The sequence below is a fragment of the Ruditapes philippinarum genome, unplaced genomic scaffold, assembly GCF_026571515.1.
Source record: "Ruditapes philippinarum isolate M1 unplaced genomic scaffold, ASM2657151v2 ctg5914_1_1_1_1, whole genome shotgun sequence".
Classification (NCBI taxonomy): domain Eukaryota; kingdom Metazoa; phylum Mollusca; class Bivalvia; order Venerida; family Veneridae; genus Ruditapes; species Ruditapes philippinarum.
Window position 1 is genome coordinate 52,647 of NW_026864090.1, and position 22,236 is coordinate 74,882.

Consider the following 22,236-nt stretch of genomic DNA (forward strand, 5'->3'; position numbering starts at 1 on the left):
AATGGGTGTCTACCAAGTTTGTTCAAATAAAAGCCCTGGGGTCAAAATTGGCCCCGCCCCGGGGGGTCATTGATTTTCCCTATATGCATATAGTAAAAACTTTAAAAATCTTCTTTTAAAGAACTCAAAGAGCTATGGCTAAGATATTGAGCATCAAACATGTTCTAATAGGTGTCTACCAAGTTTGTTCAAATTAAAGCCCTGGGGTCAAAATTGGCCCCGCCCCAGGGGGTCATTGATTTTCCCTATATGCATATAATAAAAACTTAAAAAATCTTCTTTTACAGAACCAAAAGAGTTAGAGCTAAGATATTTAGCATGAAACATGTTCTAATAAGTGTTTACCAAGTTTGTTCAAATAAAAGCCCTGGGGTCAAAATTGGCCCCGCCCCGGGGGGTCATTGATTTTACCTATATGCATATAGTAAAAAACTTAAAAAATCTTCTTTTAAAGAACCAAAAGAGTTAGAGCTAAGATATTTAGCATGAAACATGTTCTAATAAGTGTCTACCAAGTTTGTTCAAATAAAAGCCCTGGGGTCAAAATTGGCCCTGCCCCGGGGGTCATTGATTTTCCCTATATGCATAATTAGTAAAAACTTAAAAAATCTTCTTTTAAAGAACTCAAAGAGCTATGGCTAAGATATTTGGCATCAAACATGTTCTAATAGGTGTCTACCAAGTTTGTTCAAATAAAAGCCCTGGGGTCAAAATTGGCATTGCCCCGGGGGTCATTGATTTTCCTTATATGTGTATAGCAAAAACTTAAAAAATCTTCTTTGAAAAAACCCAAATAGCTAGAGTTAAGATATTAAGCATGAAACATCTTTTAGTGAGTGTCTACAACGTTTGTTCAAATAAAAGACCTGGGGTCAAAATTGGCCCGACCCGGGGGTCATTGATTTTCTTTATATGTGTATAGCAAAAACTTAAAATCTTCTTTGAAAAACCCAAATAGCTAGAGTTTAGATATTAAGCATGAAACATCTTCTAGTAAGTGTCTACAAATTTTTTTTCAAATAAAAGCCCTGTGGTCAAAACTGGCCCGGCCCCAGGGGTGTCATTGTTTTTAACTAAATGTGTATAGTGTAACTTAAAAAAAATCTTCTTTTAAAGAGCCCAATGAGCTAGAGCTCAGATGTTTAGCATGAAACATCTTCTTATGGGTGTCTACCAAGTTTGTGCAAATAAAAGCCCTTGGGTTAAATTGGCCCTGCAATGTTGGGGGGGGGGGAGGGGGTTGGGGGGGGGTGTTCTATATACAGGTGAGCGACCTCAGAGCCATCATGGCCCTCTTGTTTTTTCAAGCTATGTAAAATAGAGAAAATAAGAATCTCTAAAGAAAGTCCCACACAGCAAAATTGAAAATGTTGCAGGCTCGGTTTGATTGAGCCTGTTCATGGACGGTACTGTCAAGTGCAAACTATCGTCAAAGCCCCCTAGCACTGGCTTAAGCAGAATTTAACATGAACTGATACAAGCTTGAATTTTGAAACAACTGCAGATGTTATCATATGGCGGTTATCATACTATATTAACTATTATCATACTATTAACTATTACCTACTATTCCCCTTCTATTTAATTGTAGGTGGCCATAATTGATTTGAAAGTTTCAAATTATTTTCTGGGACCTTTAAAACTTGGTGACAAGAGCATATTTTGACAAAAGCTTGGAATTAAATAAGAACAAAATAAAACAATATTTTTATTGACAAAAATATATTTGGCTTTATCACTTTGTTAGGAATGTTTTACAAAAAGTTAATACATCTGTTGTACTCCAAAACAAGTGAACAATATTTCATACCAGTGATTTAAATTATAAACTTAATAGTAAAATTTATGTCATTTTCAAAAATCGCATAAATAATGTGGAAGAAAATTGAAGATACACAATTGTAATTTTTCGGCCATGTATTAGCAGAATGTAAGTCTGCACCATTGTTTCAAGATTTTTCACCTGAATTTGAATGTTAAGTTGCTCCCTTTATATGAGCCACATCACGACAAAACCAACATAATGGGTTTGCGACCAGCATGGATCCAGACCAGCTGGGCATCCACGCAGTCTGATCAGGATCCATGCTGTTCGCTATCAGTTTCTCTACTTGTTATAGGGTTTGTATGCGAACAGCATGGATCCTGATCAGACTGCGCAGATGAGCAGGCTGGTCTGGATCCATGCTGGTCGCAAACCCATTATGCTGGTTTTGTCATGACGCGGCTCATATTCTGTTGTCTACACCATTGGGGATCAACAACCTTAGAATTTTATCTTACCAGTTCAAATTATAAAATACCACCTTTATAAACATTCTGATTCATCTCTAAACTAAAAAGCAATAACATTAAAGGAATTTGTAAACAAAAAGGCAGAGCATATCTCATGTTGATCTATTCTTTTTTATTGTACAACAATTTTGTTGGAGTACATGTTTTTATAGAACTTGCTCAAAGTGGACTGATCTACAATGAACATAGTCTGAATACAATCATAATGTATCATTTGGATATTCTTGTAAAATACTTCTTCAACAAAAAATGTTGATAAAATTGATTAAGTGATTTAGTATAAACAGATCTTCCATTATGGGTGAATTCACTTGAAAATATTAAAAGGACAAAAGGTTTCTTTGGCTAAAGACATCAAATCTCTTGCCTCTAATTTGACACAGTGTTACTTTGCGTCTACACAAAGTTGCATACAGTGTATATCATAGCTTATTCCACCTCAAGTTATTGATCAAACAAGGATTTTACATTGAATATTCTGATGACCTTGACCTGTTTATTTGTTTGTTTCATTTTACACCTTTTCCCTCATGTAGGCGGGTAGTTTCCTAACCATTGTTCCTTGAGAGTTACACCAGTACTAGATTACCTTCCTCCGTGCTTAACAACCAAAGCATCTCCCGGGGATTGAACCCAGGCCAGAGAGGTAACTGGATTAGAAGTCATCGACTCTAACCCCTCGACCACGGAGGCGGTCTAATGACCTTAAATTCAATATGGGTATTCTATTTGCCATGGACAATGTCCCTACCAACAGTTACATGAACCACAGTTAATTCCTTCTCAGGTTATTTATTGGATAACCCATGTACATACAGAACTTTCCATAACAGTACACACCCAACTTTAAAGTAAGTAGGGGAAATAAAGTCACAAAATGAGCCCTCCCCAAACAAACAGATTAAAAATAGTTGCTGGACTTATTAGTTTCCACTTCAAACTTCATTAAAACACAAAATTTTAAAATGTTTTAAATATCAATTTTTTCAACAAATAACAAAGGTTTTAACAAGGGAAATAATTTATGTTAGATAACAGTATTGTACTAAATAACCCTCCGTCAGTTATAAAATCTACAAATATCTCTCTCCCCCCGTCTCTCTATACATATTTATAAAACTATTCAACAATGCTATATATGTCGATGAAGAAAAAATAATAAAACTTAAAGAACAATGCATAATATATATATATTTGTTGGGCGTTTTGTTGCACCAACACAGTATAGGTCATATGGCTACTCTCCAGCTTTAATGGTGGAGGAAAACCCCAGGTGACACTGTGCATTATTTCAGGCACAAAAGGAAATCTGAGTAGAACCACCAATGTTCCGTAACCATGTATCTTATTCAAAAAGAAAGAAAAAATCTTCATATTAACATAAAAACTTAAAAAGAAAACAAAACACAATGAATTAATCAAGATCTCTTTCTTAAAAAGATGTACATTGTATATACAATAAAGAGTAGAAACAGTGTAAACAGTAGAACTTTTCTCAGTTTACAAAATCATCTTCAAATCAATAATTTCATTGATTTTCTCATTAAATGAACAAAAAATTTGAAAAACTGATTTCACAAAAGAATTTCATGCTAAAACCATAAACCATATGTAAACTCTCAAAACCAGAAAAGAAAAGAAAAAAAACACATAAACACATAAAAATATTATCTTAATATATAATAAAATGGATAATAAAATTTATCAAAATTGGTAAAAACCTGCATTATAACAATACTAAATTCAGTAAAATATACAATAATATTTATACAGTACAATTATTTGAGATTTAATAAAAACTGAACACATAAAGTTTGGGACGGAATGTGTAAAAACAACGGATGAAAATATACCGGTATATCATAACAATTTATGGGTCCATACTGAATCTCAATATGGTTACCAAACTTCAAAAAGATACTAAATGATGTGGCAACAATATCTTGCACACCAAAAACACCATTAGAGAGCTGTGATGGTCCTATATTGTTCACATGAGATCCAACGCTAGTTATAGTCACAAATGTGCAATCCGTGAGTTAGTTCTAAGATCAAATTGACTGTGTGATTTTTGACCTTGTAAAATGCTTGCTCACATGAGACAGATTTGAGCCAAATTAGTCCTTAAACACGGGGTATTCATTAAAGATCCTGTAACACAATTTTGTTATGGTTTTATATCAAAAATATGATGCTCAAATTAAGATTTATCAATTTTTTAAGTTTCAAAAAGCATTATTTATGAAGACATTACCGAATTTAACATTTCATGTAAATAAAGGGAGGTAATAAAAAATCTATTTTCTATAAAGTCTAAGTCAAATTTTTCAACTAAGAAATGAACTCATATATTTTCATGAATACAGATAATATGAACAAATATTTGCAGTACATATTTTACATATTCTTCGATGTTTGAAAATTGTTTTATAAGCATTATATATATATAATTTCACTTAAGAGTGGTATACAACCTCAATTACAACATACAGGATATTTAAAGTGTGAATCAATATGGCATTTAAATTATCAACAATAAAGGAAGAGTACAATCATATATAATAAATATTCTGATAATTTATAAATGCTTTCCAAATAGAGAATATTACCTCCCTTGGTTGCATTATCATTCCTGATAGAAAATCTTCCAAGTATACAAATTTACAGCATGATTATTTCAAGTTACCATGTCTAACCACACACAACCAGCTATGTACATATTTGTACAAATAAATGAATGAGTTTGAAACAAAGTTTTCCTTAAATTGGTAGATACATGTATATAGGGAAAAACAATTACAACAAAATGTATCATTTTACAATTTCTATATAACCTTAACCAAAAAAGGAGATAAATTTATTGAAATAATACCTTTCAGAAACATGATTATGATGTTTGTAGCACTATTTAGAGTATGAAAAATATATATCTACAGTATTATAAATGCCTTAATACAGTATATAGGTGTTAAATAAATATACAACAGTTGAAGATTACCTCTTTACCCATACAATGCTGAACTCTTACAATCTGTATAGACCAAGCCCAGTTTGAACAACCTAGCAGTCTGAACATTTGAACAAGATCTGAACATTCATTCAATCAGTATACAGCTGGTCAACTAACTTCCTCTTTTTTATCATGACATCCACAAAAATTAACAATCAACTGTTTCGAAGTGAAAATTGAGCTGATCAATTTTAGAAATTCAGAAGGTCGAGGACAAAGAGAGAAACCTTTTCCCTTGAAATGTTAACAAGTAATTTTATATGCACAAACACCTTCAACATGGATGGACACAGATTTATCATAGAGTGTTCAGCTGCAGCCACCAATACCAGGGAAGAAGTATAGATGAGGCATCCTCAATGTACTCTTGTACTCCGACATCTGACTCATTTGGTCCATATCTATATTAGGACAATGTGACACTTTCTTTGATACTAGCAGGTTTACCTATAAAAGTAATCAAAATATGACATATTACAATATAAGTATAATGGATTTTTTTTATACTTTCTCTGCAGATAATAAATGTAACAATTTGTTATATGAAATTATGTTTTTTTTATTTTATAACATAAAATCTAATTAGATAATAGATTTTAACAATAAATAATACATTGAAATTTACTCATGCTGTCAGTCATTTTTGTTTACAAAAAAAACTGTTCATCTATAAAGTTGTAAAACCAATAAAATTAAAGTGGAAATTTTCCCAGCTTTGTAATCAAATGTTTTTTATGTTTATTCGCTAAAAATAGATGAAGCAAATTGCTGCCACAATTCCTTTAGCTTTCTCCTTAGACACCAATAAAAAGGCATTTTTATCTCTTTAAATAGCATATAAATTTTAAAGGAACTACACTGAGATTCAAAAGCTTAAATGCATAAAAGTTGAATTTCTTAAATAGACAGCTGGGGCACTTAAAACAGAAAGATGTGCAAAAGAATATTCTCATGAAATATTAGAAAATCGTATTTTAGTCCTATCTTTAGCTTCATTTGAGTGAAAAACTTTACAATGCTTTTCAATTTTGGGTCATTTTTTATCATAAGAAAATTTATTGAGGAAAAATAGAGTGAGTAAATGATCTGAAATTTTTCACACAAGTTATTGAATTAGACCTACATCAAATGGAGCAATAATGTTGAAAAATTATTTCCAGTCCAATCATGTAACAAGAGGGCCATGATGGCCCTAAGGTCGCTCACCTGTATGTAGGCCCCCGGAGCGGGGCCAGTTTAAACCCCAGGGCTTTTATTTGAACAAACTTGGAAGACACCCATAAGAAGATGTTTCATGCTAAACATCTAAGCTGTAGCTCATTGTATTTTTTTAAAGAAGATTTTTTTAAGTTTTTACTATACACATATAGTTAAAAACAATGACACCCCTGGGGCGGGGCCAGTTTTGGCTTTTATTTGAACAAACTTTGTAGACACTTACTAGAACATGTTTCATGCTTAATATCTAAACTCGAGCTATTTGGGTTTTTTCAAAGATGTTTTTTAAGTTTTTCCTATACACATATAAGGAAAATCAATGACCTCCGGGGCAGGGCCAATTTTGACCCCAGGGCTTTTATTTGAACAAAGTTTGTAGACACTCACTAGAAGATGTTTCATGCTTAATATCTTAACTCTAGCTATTAAGATTTATTCAAAGAATACTTTTTAAGTTTTTGCTATACACATATATAAGGAAAATCAATGACCCCCGGGGCGGGGCCAATTTTGACCCCAGGGCTCTTATTTGAACAAACTTGGTAGACACCCATTAGAACATGTTTCATGCTAAATATCTTAGCTCTAGCTCTTTGAGTTCTTTAAAAGAAGATTTTTTAAGTTTTTACTATATACATATAGGGAAAATCAATGACCCCCTGGGGCGGGGCCAATTTTGACCCCAGGGCTTTTATTTGAACAAACTTGGTAGACACCCATTAGAACATGTTTCATGCTAAATATCTTAGCTCTAGCTCCTTGAGTTCTTTAAAAGAAGATTTTTAAATTTTTACTAAATGCATATAGGGAAAATCAATGACACCCTGGGGCGGGGCCAATTTTGACCCCAGGGCTTTTATTTGAACAGTCTTGGTAGACATTCACTTGAAGATGTTTCATGCCAAATATCTAAGCTCTAGCTCTTTGGGTTCTTTAAAAGAAGATTTTTTAAGTTTTTACTATATGCATATAGGGAAAATCAATGACCCCCTGGGGCGGGGCCAATTTTGACCCCAGGGCTTTTATTTGAACAAACTTGATAGACACTCATTAGAAGATGTTTCATGCTAAATATCTAAGCTCTACCTCTTTGGGTTCTTTAAAAGAAGATTTTTTAAGTTTTTACTATATGCATAAAGGGAAAATCAATGACCCCCTGGGGCGGGGCCAATTTTGACCCCAGGGCTTTTATTTGTACAATCTTGGTAGACACTCACTAGAAGATGTTTCATGCCAAATGTCTAAGCTCTAGCTCTTTGGGTTTTTTAAAAGAAGAATTTAAAGTTTTTTCTTTTGGTTGCCATGGCAACCAGAGTTCTGCATGGAATTAAATTCTTTGAACAATTTTTAAAGGTGACCACCAAAGGAACATTCCTGTGAAGTTTGGATGAAATTGGCTTATGAGGAGATGTCATTTAAAGTAAAAGTTTACGGACGGACGACGGACGGACGGACGCCGGACGAAAAGCGATCACAAAAGCTCACCCTGTCACTTTGTGACAGGTGAGCTAAAAATGACCTCTAGTCATATTTCATGTGTAATCAAATATTTACTAATATTAACCAAAGACTATATACTTTTCATTTCTTTTCTTAGCTCTCTACATTTTTATTTATTTTTATTATATTATTCTACATTTATGTAGTTAGAAGGTTTCAGAAGGTATTTTAACATATTTTCATTCTTCCAGTCCAAAGTGTCAAAATAGATTTGAATCTTTAATCTATGCACCTGGAAAAAAATACTTTGTGTACTTACCCTATTGAGCATGGTACATACATCCTCACATCTAGCGTACTTCATAAATATCTGAACGAGGGCCTCTACATACCAGCTTCCCCTGTCACGATTACGCCATGCATAGTACCCTGTCAATATATACACCTTCTTATTTATCTATTTTTATTTGGTTGGATTGTATGTTACACCATTGACCCATTCAACATTAATTTCACAAGAAATTACTCAATAATAATGGCATTAACTTCTAAACGTAAAAGGCCCTATCTGTATACATGTACCATACTTTTTTCCAGATTTAGACAACCACTCACCATTTTGTGTCGGGTAACATATTAGCATATCAGACATAGAGGGCACCTGTCTAACACGAGCATCTGACCCATCGTGTTCATCTGGGTAATACTGCACACCTCGGTCTAGTGCACCTGCAATAATACATGGTTATTATAATAATAGTCAGGTACAGGGCACGACACCCAGAATTGGGAATCTTATTTTCACAATGTTTTAGACAAATTGGGAAAAACTGACACCAAATATTTGGATAATTAAAGTCCTTTTACATATCACTCATAAGCTCATATTACTATCTGGAATACAAGATAACAATTTGCTTTTGCACAGAACAGTTAAATGTAAAAAAATGACAATAATTTTACTTATTTTATTTTTTTATTCTTTGAACTGGGAATTGTCTTCTTGGAATTGGGGAAAAAACATAATTTTGGCATTGGGAACATGACACAATATTGGTCATCAAAATTTGCCAGAATAAACTCTGGTGTACAATACTGAATTCAATTGCATGTATAGCTGTCAAAGCTATATTGGACGAGACACAAGCCAAGTCTAATATAGGTTTTGCAGCTGTGTATGAGTCCAATAGTATCTGTATTGTCCTGTCATTGTCTACAAATAATTAACAAGTACTTATAAAATTATGATATATACTTTAATTAAATTGAAAAAGTTACTTTCTTGTATTTTTTTTTCATGATTTACTTAATGATACAAGGATATTGTACAAAACTGTCAAATATCTAGTTTACCCCCCTTCCTGTTTAATTTCTTTGCATCAAAACTCATCAAAGGCGGTATTAAATAGCCAATAAATAACAATACCATTTTTTTTCTTTTTTTGATAAACAATTTATGAACATTGGCAGCATGGTCAAGTGGCTATCATGTTGGACTAGTAAAATAAAGATTGCCGGCCGCGTGGGTTTGGACCAAGTCAGGGGATAGCTGTTGTTTCCTTGAGCAAGGAACTTTACACTCATTGCTCAGTACTGGTTGATTCCAGGATTGAATTTCCTACTGCTTCAATAAGCTTATAGCTTCCAACAGAATCAAACTAAAATAAATTTCTAAAAAATAATTTATCCAAAAAAAAAAAAAACAAGTTAAAACATTACCTCCACGACAAGCCTGTATAATGAACAGTTTTGGTTTTCCTCTCAGACTTGGACAACAAGTGTTATCAAACAGTGAGAACACGGCGTCAAGTTCAAACTTCTTGCCGTCTGCACCAAAGATATAACCTTCCTCACCATGACTCAGTATACAAACAACAGCGCAGTCCCCGCTCACATGACTGCTGTGCTGAGAGAAATCTTGTAACTTCTGAACCATTTCCTGTTGAATTCAGAATATAATGATATTGAAATTCAATATTTAATCTTATAAATGTATAAATATAAATCAGCAAAATGGCTCTTAGTTTTAGTACAAGTATTTTCTTGGGACACTAATATTTACTTAAAGATTTAAGAGTTAATTGAATAAGGCTGAATTTTTATTTTCTAAGGGAATGTAAATTGCACAACAAAGTTATACAGAAATTATTTTCCTTTAACAGAGATGTCCTAAGTCTTTCTGAATATTTTTTCCTAAATAACTGAATTTCAGTAATTTTTTTTCTGCAACAATCTTAATATGTTTTCTTAATCAGTTAGCCTTATACAGACTGAAATGAAAAAGTAAATGATCTATTTTCAATCACAAAATTCATAGCAGAGAGAATTAGACATTGAAAATCTCTGACATTTAAAACTTGAAGCCTTGACGATGTGTGGAGGGGGCATAAATACAATGTTTACAATACAGATCAGACAACTCAAAATAAAATCTAAATCATAAAGAACTTATTATGATGATAGTATGTAAAATATACCATGGCTGTAAGTCCATCAGCATCATTGTATACAGTTACATCAAAATGCATCTGACATAACAGATTATGTAGATTGTCCCTATCAATGTCAGTACCTCTACGTGCTGATTTACCCACCACCTCATTCACGTTCATAATCAATGCTTTACCACGAGGTATCCTCCTCATTGCATATGCCTATAGTACATGTAGATTTTAGGATTTTACTTTTTTCGTATTTTGTTATGTAGTTCATATAGGAAACTGTTATAGTGTCAATATAAAAATACTTACAAATCATACATAAGAGCTCAATAAGGTTTAACAAATAATTATCCATACAAAAAAAACATTCATAAAAGTTCATAAACTAAATTTAACTACAACTTTAAAGAAGTGCATCTGCTAAAGTTCTTTTTAAAGATAGTGCAACCAAAATTAAATAATTATTACATGAAATTATATCTTAACCACCTATATTTTAAAAGGAATTGTTTTTTATCAGTAATGTGCATTTAAAGAAATTCAACTTTTTTTTGGACAACTATTCTTACCTGTTTATAATGTTCCAAATAAAACTTTCTGGTGCTCAGTTCAACATTGACATTAATTGGTCCGTCAGTGAGGTCAATCTCTGGGTCATCCATGGCCCCCAGCAATGATGACCTCTGATTTTTCTCCAGATTCTGGTCAGGTTGTACGACCACTGCCGGCATGGACGGTTGTTTCCATGGCTCCTCTAGCACTGGAATCTTCACTATCTGATCATCTCGGGCTTCTAACACTGGTAATGTAGGGGTCCTCTCAGGTCGGATCAGATTTGGTAGACTGCATGTATCCACATCTTCTCTAAAACGTTTTGCTGTGTATATAAAAGGGAGGCAGAGGTATCAGTGCATTGTGAAATATATCTCAAAATTTCAAAGCCTTTAAAATCACAATATTGTAATGCTCACATATGTCAAGTTTCTTGCTGATGTGTTTGTTATATATGTACAATGCACATTAATCATACCACATGGTAAAGAATAAATGATTTTCTCACAAAATATTTTTCTTTACCTTAACAGGTTTAGCAAAGACTTTGTGTAAGCAACTCACACTTTATTGAAAATTAACAAACATGACTTTTTAATAAAAGTACATGTACTTTGGTATGATATTCGTCAAGATGAAAACAAATGTTCAAGTGGTTGCAAATAGCTTGAAATAGATTATACTGCTCTGTACTCCTTTTAATGCCGTATAAATTTGTAAGGTTAATTTTTAATTTTTAAGGTTAATTAATGGTAAATTGTTTCTTCTTTGAAAAAAAAGATTTCTGATTAGTTAATATTATATATCCTCAGAAGATTTGTAATGAAAATATGGTCATTTTCTACAGATGAACATCTATCTGGATTGATCAGGGTTTTAAGTAACACTGACATTATAAAAAGTCATAATATTATGGCAACAATTTGTCAGTATTTCCTTGTATGTACAATATACTGCTCAAGTAATTTGTGACAACAATATGTGAGCAATATAAAATGCCTTTTTCCATTGCCTTTCATATGTAGCTATAGGACCAAAAGACTTACCACCAGTTTCAATTTCTTCTGTCAATGGTCGTTTATGCATGGTATCTTGAATTTAAAAAAAAAATCTTAAAATCATTTCTTGAGACACATGTATAAATTTAAACACATATTTGTATAATTAATATAAAGCAATTTTACAACCTTATTAATCATATAAGAGCATAGGCCCAGAAAACTTCTCAGTGAATGCTAAGCATGAAATACATATTGTCACCCAACAGGCAACACCACTGCCCATTCAAGCAAATTATATTTAATTGTCTTTCAAAAGAAAAATTAATCAGTGAACCAAATGTTACCAGTATATGTACCTTAAATGAAGCCTATACCATCTATCAAGCTATGTGATTAAATGTCTACAACAATGCAAAATGATAAGGAATCGTTACTGACATCAAAAAAGGGAGTTCAAACAGAAATGTACATACCAACACTTGTCATTCCCTCAGCAGCCTCGGTGATTGGCCATTATCTCCCCTTAATGAGTCTTTACCATGGAGATCAGGATGACCGGCGGTTGGCAACAGTTTTACATGTCGAGGGAATGACATCATACTTCGCTGCAGACTACCGTCACAGCTGTTGTTTGTTTCTATATGCCTGTCAATCTCAACCATACTACGAGCCTCGGAATATCTGGATGGACTTGGATGGATTTCCTCAACTTGTGGAGTTAAATTTCTACGACTCGAGGAATTTTCATTATATCTCTCATAGTTTTGTTTGATTTTGTCACTGAATAGCTCTTCATTTTGTTTACAATATATATTTTCCAATTCTTGTTCACTACTTCTGTCTACACCTTGTACTCTTTCCATATACTCTTTACTAGCATTGAGGAAGTGTCTTTCTTGTAATACTGGTGGATAATTCTTATCTCTAGTTTGGAAAGCAAATGATTTTTGTGGACTCATTCCTAAAACAAGTCCACTGGAAGCTGGAGTAATCTCTGTATATGGAGATCTGTTGAACACATGTGGTTTTTGAGCATAGGGATTTTGGGAAATATCTTTGGAAGACACATTTTTTGGAAGACCTATACCTCCAGAATCACTAACTAACAATGGATCTATATAGTAATCGTTCATGATTTGTGAAACTGAAGCAAGTGGCAAGCCCATATTGAACAACTGTCTTTCTTTGTCTGATCTATTAGAGCACCTATCATTTAAAACACTGTACACAGCATGTGGATTTCTAAGAGTGCTTTGATAAAAGAACATGGCATCGTGTTCAGAATTGCTAGGCAAGTTAGGGGAAGACTGTGAGTGATGCAGATCTCTTGGTTCGATACTACGTCTGTACATCTGTGTCTGCAGTTCCTCTCGAATGGCTACAGTTTGAACGTGACCTGGACTCTGGACCGAACGTTCACCGTCTCTGTATTCTACACCCTCTCCTATATTGACATAGGTTGGACCGAGTCCGGTCACCTGTGACCCAGATACCTGTGATAGTGTCTCATTGACAGCACTTGCTCCATTAGATTCCTGCACAACATTTTTCTCTTCTGTTTCCTTTTTGCTGTCTGGCTTAAGGTACAATCTGACAATACTACTCTGGGAATCAGCTATTAACGCCTCACAGAAAAGGTCAAATGTCTTTTCTCCTTGGTTAGATTTTGGTAAAAAATCTAGTAAACCCTCAGCCATTTCATCTTCTGTCTTTCCATTCTAAAATCCATATATAAAATGAGACTTCTTTAATTATTTCTATGTAAATATGTAAAAGAGATATATCTGTCTTAATTAATGGTTAAGGGAGATAAAAATATATTTTCATGCAACCATCTCTTGACATTTTCTGACATTTTGGTGCCAATATGACTGAGTGGTGAAGGCATGGGTGCAAGTTCAAAATGTCAGAAAACATGAAGACCTTTATCCTTTTACAAGAATTCAAATGATCAAAATTTAATAAAATACATAGTATCATCAATTATATATGACTTAAACGTATTATGCAAAATAATAAAGCCATTTATCTTAAGATAAAAAAACTTCTCACATTTTTTTGTTAAATAATTTCCACACTCTCACAAAATGTAACAAAAATTCCTATGTATTATAAACACTGAATCAAATAAGTCTGGGTAGAAAATGTGTCAAGTGACCTGAAGGTCCATTAAGCTTAAAAACAATCAGTTTTATTTTACAAACACATTTTATTTTTAGTGTCCTTTTATATTTCCAAAATGTTTCTCATTGCCACTGGCTACAGGGGTGTGGAAATATGAAATTTTGCCACTTGCCTAAGGACAAGTTGGCCAGAAATTTTTACTTGTCCGCAGCTTAACTGTTCTTGCCCATATAAAAATACAAAACATTGGCCATGTGTTTAAACAAAAGTTAATTAGAGGTAACAGTGTCCTTTCATATAGTAAGGTGTGAAGACCAGACATCATTTCTGTAGTTTGAGGAAACAATCTACAACTCTTACAATGACAGAATCAGATGTCCAAACAATTATCCTTTTGAAGTTTATTAAATCTTATTATTAAGCTTATGATTAATTTTCTTTTGTTCTCTAAGATTAATGTGAACATTTTTTTTACTGGTGTGAGCGTCAGACTATCTGATTCTTTTGGTTATCACAAGGCCATCACAAGGCCAATGTGTACAATTGTAAAAATTTGAACCAAAACAACTTTCAAATTGTTACCAAACGTGCATTTTAAAATTTACTTTAAAGAGTGGTTGCCTCCATATGGCCTGCATGTATCAAGGAGCATGCTTTCCTACAAAAGTTCTTCCATGGGTTGAAATGATTGATATGAAAAAGTGTATTTCCTCACAGTTAACCAAGAATCATAACTACAATAAATGTTCCCCATTGATAAGCGACAAAAATACAGTATTTTGTTTTTCCTACTGGCTCAGATTTTCACTTGTCCACAGACAAGTTCTATGGAAAATCTACTTGTCCGCAGGCATAAAGTCCCGAGTCGGACAAGTCGGGCATGGGTTCCACACCCCTTGGCTATATACCTGAATCATCTTTCAATTAGTGTATTTACAGTGATTTAGTATTGTGTATAGAAGTCAAAATACTACTTTGTTCACATTTTTTGCTACCTTTATCACAAACTTATTTCACAATCAATGCTATTCTCACATGTTCTAAATCTACTATCAAAACATTAAAAAACAAGAGGGCCATGACGGCCCTGGATCGCTCCCCTGACCCATCAACCGCATCCAAGAAATGTCTTAGACAAGCATCCTGGCCAAGTTTGATGACAATTGAGTCAAAAATGTGACCTCTTATTGTGTAAAAAAGGTTTTCCATATTTGGGCAATGTGACCTAATTTTTGACTGGAGACGACCCATATTGAAACTCGACCTAGAAATCATCAAAAAACACCTTCCTGACAAATTTCCAGAATATTTGGATCAAAACTGCAGCCACTAGAGTGTTAAAAAGATTTTTCTATTTTTAGCTTCTTTGACCTAGTTTTTGACTCGAACACGATCTGTATATTATTGAGACAAACATACTGACAAAGTTTGACAATGATCTAATCAAAACTGTGACTGCTAGACTGTTAACAACCCAATTGTTGACGACTAACGACGCACTACGCACTTAGCACGGCGCCTGACACCGGACATAGCCCCATCACTATACCTCACCTTGACCACTTTGTGGTCAGGTGAGCTAAAAACAAGTGTTATCAGACCCTTTTTACAGAAGGTAAAATGTGTTAATTTCTTAGCACTAAAGCTTATGTATCAAGAACATGCATCTTGACAGCAATAAAACTCAGTGAGAAGAACATGAAAACAGTGTCGTAACTTTTCCAGCTAGACTAAACAATGGGAAACAAACCTTTATTGTCCTGACCATCCTCTGATCTAGTATATCTCTACTAATCAACTGTGTAAAGAGCCCACCAATCATGTTTAAGCTTTCAACCAAATCTGGCCGCTTATCTTTCAATATCTGTTTGTGTCTCTTCTCCATCTATGATTACAGAAAATAAAATGAATTGCGTCACAAGAAAACCAACGTTATGCGTTTGCGACCAGCATGGATCCTGACCAGCCTACACATCCGCGCAGTCTGATCAGGATCCATGCTGTTCGCTTAGAAACTCTATTACAAGTAGAGAAACTGATAGCGAACAGCATGAATCCTGATCAGACTGCGCGGATGAGAAGTCTGGTCTGCATCCATGCTGGTTGCAAACGCATTGCACTGGTTTTGTCGTGACATGGCTCAAATTTTGTTGAATCAGATAGATTGGTGGTATTAACCTTTATCATGATAAATATCTTTGATGAACTTGTCAATCTTTCGATCGGAACAAAACCATTCATCACTTTTAACCTGATGAAACGTGATGAATATTTTAATGGACTTGTCCCACTTCCATTTTTGGGACTGTCAATTATCAATTTTAGGGATATTAAATTTGAACATTTAAAGTTTGTCAGCCAACAGTATAGAGCCTGGTCAGACTGCATGGATATGCAGGCTGGCTTGACTCTATACTGGTGGCAAAGGCTTAACCTTTTAGTTCCAGCACTTTAAGGGTTAAGGAATTATTTTAAAATATGCACTGAATGAACAATAAACTGTGCAAACCATGATCAGATAGCATGGACCCGCCAGCTGATCTTGTCTGCATGGTTGAAAGAGTAGAATTACAGAAAAAGGACCATGTTGACTTTGGTTCTATTAAAATGCAGCAAATAAACTGTTGTAAAACAGTGTGCACAATTTATTTTGTATAATAAACAATAAGTTATAACTGATAAAAACTTTTTTTATCACATGCCCGTGCCGCTTTTGCGACACCGTAAAATTGAATTGCATGCCTTGCATATATTTTGATGTGACGTCATTTGCGTTATACAAACATATTGAAAAAACACACTAAATCTAAATGTAACACTAAAGGCATGTCATGAAAATTACTTCTTTTTCAATTTAAAAAATTTTTATGTTGGGTATTTGATAAATAGAATATTATATTCTTGTAGGTTTGATACTGAATTTATTAAACTCATTGGATAAAATAATATTTTCCTGGCCAGAGGCTTGCATAACATCATTTTATTCAACTCCTACAATAAATCAGTATTGCACATGTATACACTCCTTCAATTTCCTTAAAGGGATATTCAGGCAAAATAATGACAAAAATAATAAAATGATCTTATGTACTCAAATCACGCTAAAATGACTTTTCTGGAAGTTTCAGCTTGAATTTCTGTTTAAATGCTATATATTTTGGGTTTGAAGCGTAAATATATCTACATATAATGAACAAAATTTAGACGCCAATAGAATCGCCAAATAGTTTTTAAACAAGTCAGTTGACTTGAACAAACCCTTGAAGTTACAATAACAGATACTGTGGATATTGTATGATTGAAACAAGCCAAAGTCATTTATTTGACATGTTCTTTAACATTTCCAGAGTTCACTTTGACAACTATTGTGAAATGCTAGCGCTCTAACCTGACCCAGGCGGGTCAAGTTAGGAAACCACCATTTTATTCTTTATGTGGAGAAAAGTTTTGTTCTTTTGACTGTCTAAAGTATTCATTTTGAGGGCATTTACAGAGTAATGAATGAAAAATTCAAAACTAAGAAATGAAAATTTTGCCTGTGTCTCCCTTTAAACCTTTTTAACACTTAACCAGTGCTGGATTTTTGTAATGGACTTGCCCTTTTTTGAATTTGGAACAGTGAATCTAGAGTTAAAGATACTTCAAAACATAATACAAAAATTAAGCTACCAACAATATAGAGGTTGTCAAAGGCTGGCCTGGCTCTATACAGGTGGAATTAAAAGGCTTATCACTTTTGGTTCCTGCAAATTAAGGGTTAATTTATAATGAACATAACTGGATTTGCAGAAAGACAAGTCCATTATAAAAATTATGCAAGGTTATCCCTTAATAAAAATATTACTATAATTAAGTATCTACCTTAAGTTATCTGGCAGTGATTGTTGAGTATGGAAAGACCAGTTTTGGATTTATTCTAGTACAGAAAAGTCAACTTTTCATGACTTTAACTTGAAGTATAATCATCCTGCAACAAGGGTCAATGCCAAGATGCTGAGAAAAAAATTTCTAACGATAAGCAATCTGAAAAGAAAAAAAGGAAAACAACTTGATATAAAGTAAGTATGTTGAGATCTTTTAAGTAAAGAAATATTTTGACTGGATCAATCTTTCATTTTGTAGACAACCAGACATATAGGAGCTTGATGTTACCAATCTGCAGCAATTAAATTTTTTTAAATGGAAAATTGAAGCAGCCAGTCATCTGACCAGTCACATAAACGTAATACGTCTTGTTGAAGTAACAATTGATCATTTTGAGAATACATCTTACTGTATAATTTGCTATCATCAGCAAATAATTTGCATGTAAGTCATTTATGTAAATGATAAATAAAAAAGGACTGAACCTTGAGGAACTCCTGAGGAAGCAATTTTTTTCCTTAAAATGTGAATGTGTCAGGTACCGTAACAATTATAAAAAGAAACAAATTTTGAAATTTTTCCTTAAAAATGAAAATTTACCCAAATGACCATTTTTCAGATATTTCACAAAGAATTTACCACTCTTTGAGGGCATATTAAAATTTTGTCTGTTACACTATAATCGGATTTTTACCTATATATTTGATCAGAATATGTCGGTCAAAAGCTATACATAGCTTATGTTTTGTAAAATGTTATATATGTATACCGACAATAAATAAATTTTGATTTGATTTGATTTATATAAAAATTTGACCAGTTCGCTGAAAAATGCCTTTCATTATTAGGTAATCGTACGACTCGAAGACTCAATCTAAATTCATTCAACTTGAAAAATCTTGGTCCACAAAGTTTAAATTATCAAAAATACTGCTGCAAAATTCCCATTAACTTGGGTTTTAACTAATTGAAAGAGTTTAAGACCCTGGTTTAACATATAGTTTTGCCATTTCGGACATTTACTTGATTGTACTGTAATAAAAAAAAATATCTGTAAATCAAATTCAGGAAGCAACTCAACTTTTAGTTTGAATATCGGCAGTAAGATGACATGTTAATTTTACATACATCAACACAAAGACAAATTAAGATTTTAATCACTTATATTAGAAAAAATTAGGAAAAAGACGAAACTGTTAGCTTAATTTATGTTAGATTGTGAATTTTTGCAGAATTGTGAACGGGTCCATCGGACCCATTCTGAAAATTGTGATTTCAAGACAATTCGCGATTGTGAATGGGTCCGTTATTTTGTACCACTTATATGAGGAAAAATTCACTGTGACGTGATATTTGACCAAGACCAAATAGGGAAACTATCTTCAACTCAAACCCTCTTTCTCCTATTAATGAGATACAGTATGGTATTGTTGATATCATAGTTCTTTAACTGTTTAACTTCAAAAGTAAATGATCGAGTTAATTAATTTAAATTTTAGACAAGTGACAATTAAACAATTATTGTTATAATCCTACTCTGACTAACCATTGTGGTTAATAGTTATTACACTGTGATGAATTGTTATGTGGCGAATCGTTACTACAATGTAATTCTCAAAGTGACGTCTTAATTAGGACTAGAGGGTGAATTGTCTTGAGGGGTGAAGTGTTTCAAAAATTTGAGGAGTGAAGTGTCTGCGGAGCAGTGTATCTTGTTCCCAATTTCTTTACCAAGGTAAATATATAAAACCTAGAGACAAATTTATAGAACAAATCAAACAAATAGACAAACAAAGAAGACAACACATTATCACATAATTTTAATTTTTAACGAGTTCTATCCGTTGGACTGCTGTCCTATTACCTGAGCTATTAACTGTAACAAACTGCAAACTGATATGTAAATTGCTTAATTTTATGTATTTATCTAAGTCATCAAATATAATCATAAAAAATGCATAAACAGACATCAAAGTTTAAACAAGTTTAAACTTACTTTCGGTTGTGACCTCTCGCCGGAAGTTGGTAATGGGTATATTCCGTAACGCCCGTCTATTGTAAAAATACGGTATTTAGTGTGGTCTTCAGTTTCACTCCACAGGTGGCAGTATCAGTGTTTGGACACCACACCCCTATCTGCCCCTGGACCCCTACTACAACCCTGAAAAAAAATTCAACACTCTAAGGCTTACTATAAGGTACCAAATACAAAACCACCGATGAAATTATATAAAAAAAAAATTTTCCACTATCAAAATTATAGTTATAGACTATAATTTTGATAGTGGAAATTTTTTTTTTAGATAGTCGTTTCTAGTCGTTTTGCTTACGATAGCTATCTATTTTTTTTAATGCGTTTATTTAAGGTCGCCGCCGGAAAGCCCATATGGGCGACCGTACACTCAAGTCGGGTCATCATAGAGCGTCCCGCCGAGATTTTTCGTCGATTTTTTTCCAGCTTTATTGGTGGAGGAAGACCCCAGGTGCCCCTCCGGGCATTATTTCAGGCACGAGCGGGCACCTGGGTAGAACCACCGACCTTCCGTAAGCCAGCTAGATGGCTTCTTCACATGAAAGATTTCGACCCGAGTGCGGATCGAACCTACAGCGGTGAGGGACCTGTGATCTCAAGTCAACGACCTTAACCACTCGGCCACGGAGGCCCCCTTATATAGCTATCTATCTCTGGATACTGCCAACCCCTCTTACGAGTGTTAAAGGCAGGAATTTAGTGCACGACGGGTTGTTAGTAAAAGGTGAAAAGAAAAGCTAAAAAGAAAAGTCCAAACATTGACATGCTTGGAAGGTGAGACTGAAAATGTATTCTAGTCATGGTTAAAATGTTAATAGTGAAACAAGATTATAAGAGATAAAATAGTTTAAAAACACTGGGAGTAAGACTAGTACTGCAAACCCACCACTGCCTGTTTGAACTGACTCAGGTTGGGCAGGGTGGCAGGAAGTTTATTCCATAACTAGTATAATGCTATGAGGGAAGTCTAAAGAGTACTTAATTATGGTAGTCGGAGGATACCTGTATTTGGCGTAGGGATAAGGGGTGCATATGTCTGGTTAATCTATGTGGGATTTGAACATATAATGGGAGATTTATTGCAACTAGGTTATAGTATATCTTATAAAACATTATCAGTCTACAGTCCAATCTGCGATGTTCAAGGGATCGCCAGCCAAGTTCTTCCTGCATGGCTGTGACACTATCTAGAGTAAGGGGAGTAATCCCTTTTAACCCATCTTATTGCACGTCTCTGGATCATCTCAACTTTGTCAATATTGGTTTTAGTGTAAGGAGACCAGATAGTTGATGCATATTCAACCTGTGGCCGGACCAGGGACTTGTATGCTAGTTCTTTCACTTTCTCTTTTTTAGTAATGACATTTCTTTTAATAAACCCAAGGGATCTGTTTGCATTGGAAGTTATTCGAGATATATGTGTATTAAATTTAAGGTCAGCAGATAGACCTAGTCCGAGATATTTAGCATTTGTAAAGACTCTAGGACTTGGCCATGGAGCATATATTTTATGTTTAATTATGGTTTTATTAACCAGGTTTTTCCGAAGGAAAAAACTGGTTATTAGATTGAGGTATGTCGGCGGGCGGGCGGATGGGCGGGCGGGCGGCGGGCGTAAACAATTTCTTCTGTGCGCAACTCCTTCTACATTTTCAACGGATTTTGACCAAACTTTCACAGAAGCTTTGTCATCAAGTGCCCTGGCGCATATTGTCGGGTTTTGCGATTGGATAATATCTGACCTAATTATGGCCCTTTGTTTTTTTTCTTATATAGAATATATAGTGAACAATTTCTTCTGTGCGCAACTCCTTTTACATTTCTCCACGGATTTTGACCAAACTTTCACAGAAGCTTTGTCATCAAGTGCCCTGGGCATATTGTCGGGGTTTTGCGATTGGATAATATTTGACCTAATTACGGCCCTTTGTTTTTTTCCTTATAAAGAATATATATAGTGAACAATTTTCTGTGCACAGCTCCTCCTACATTTCTCCACGGATTTTGACCAAACTTTCACAGAACCTTTGTCACCAAGTGCCCTGGGGCGTATTGTCGGGGTTTTGCATTGGATAATATTTTGACCTAATTATTGCCCTTTGTTTTTTTCTTATATAGAATATATAGTGAACAATTTCTTCTGTGCTGAACTCCCTCTACAATTCTCAAGGGATTTTGTTCAAACTTTCACAGAAGCGTTTGTCATCATGTACCCTGGCATATTGTCAGGGTTTTTGTGATTGGATACTATTTTGACCT

General features: G+C 34.0%; 1 protein-coding gene across 1 annotated transcript; it reads right to left on the reverse strand.

The window, feature by feature from the left end:
- Positions 1–1,706: 1,706 nt before the first annotated feature.
- LOC132724398 (uncharacterized) lies at positions 1,707–20,057 on the reverse strand. Its single transcript, XM_060709253.1, has 12 exons — positions 19,942–20,057; positions 17,943–18,104; positions 15,832–15,966; positions 12,453–13,675; positions 12,332–12,342; positions 12,003–12,047; positions 10,974–11,281; positions 10,441–10,617; positions 9,683–9,902; positions 8,579–8,692; positions 8,283–8,392; positions 1,707–5,752 (listed from the first exon to the last, which is right to left on the reverse strand). Exons 3-12 carry the CDS (start codon positions 15,964–15,966, stop codon positions 5,615–5,617), a joined length of 2,481 nt encoding a protein of 826 aa, XP_060565236.1. The 5' UTR covers positions 17,943–18,104; positions 19,942–20,057; the 3' UTR covers positions 1,707–5,614.
- Between the last annotated feature and the right edge of the window lie 2,179 nt (positions 20,058–22,236).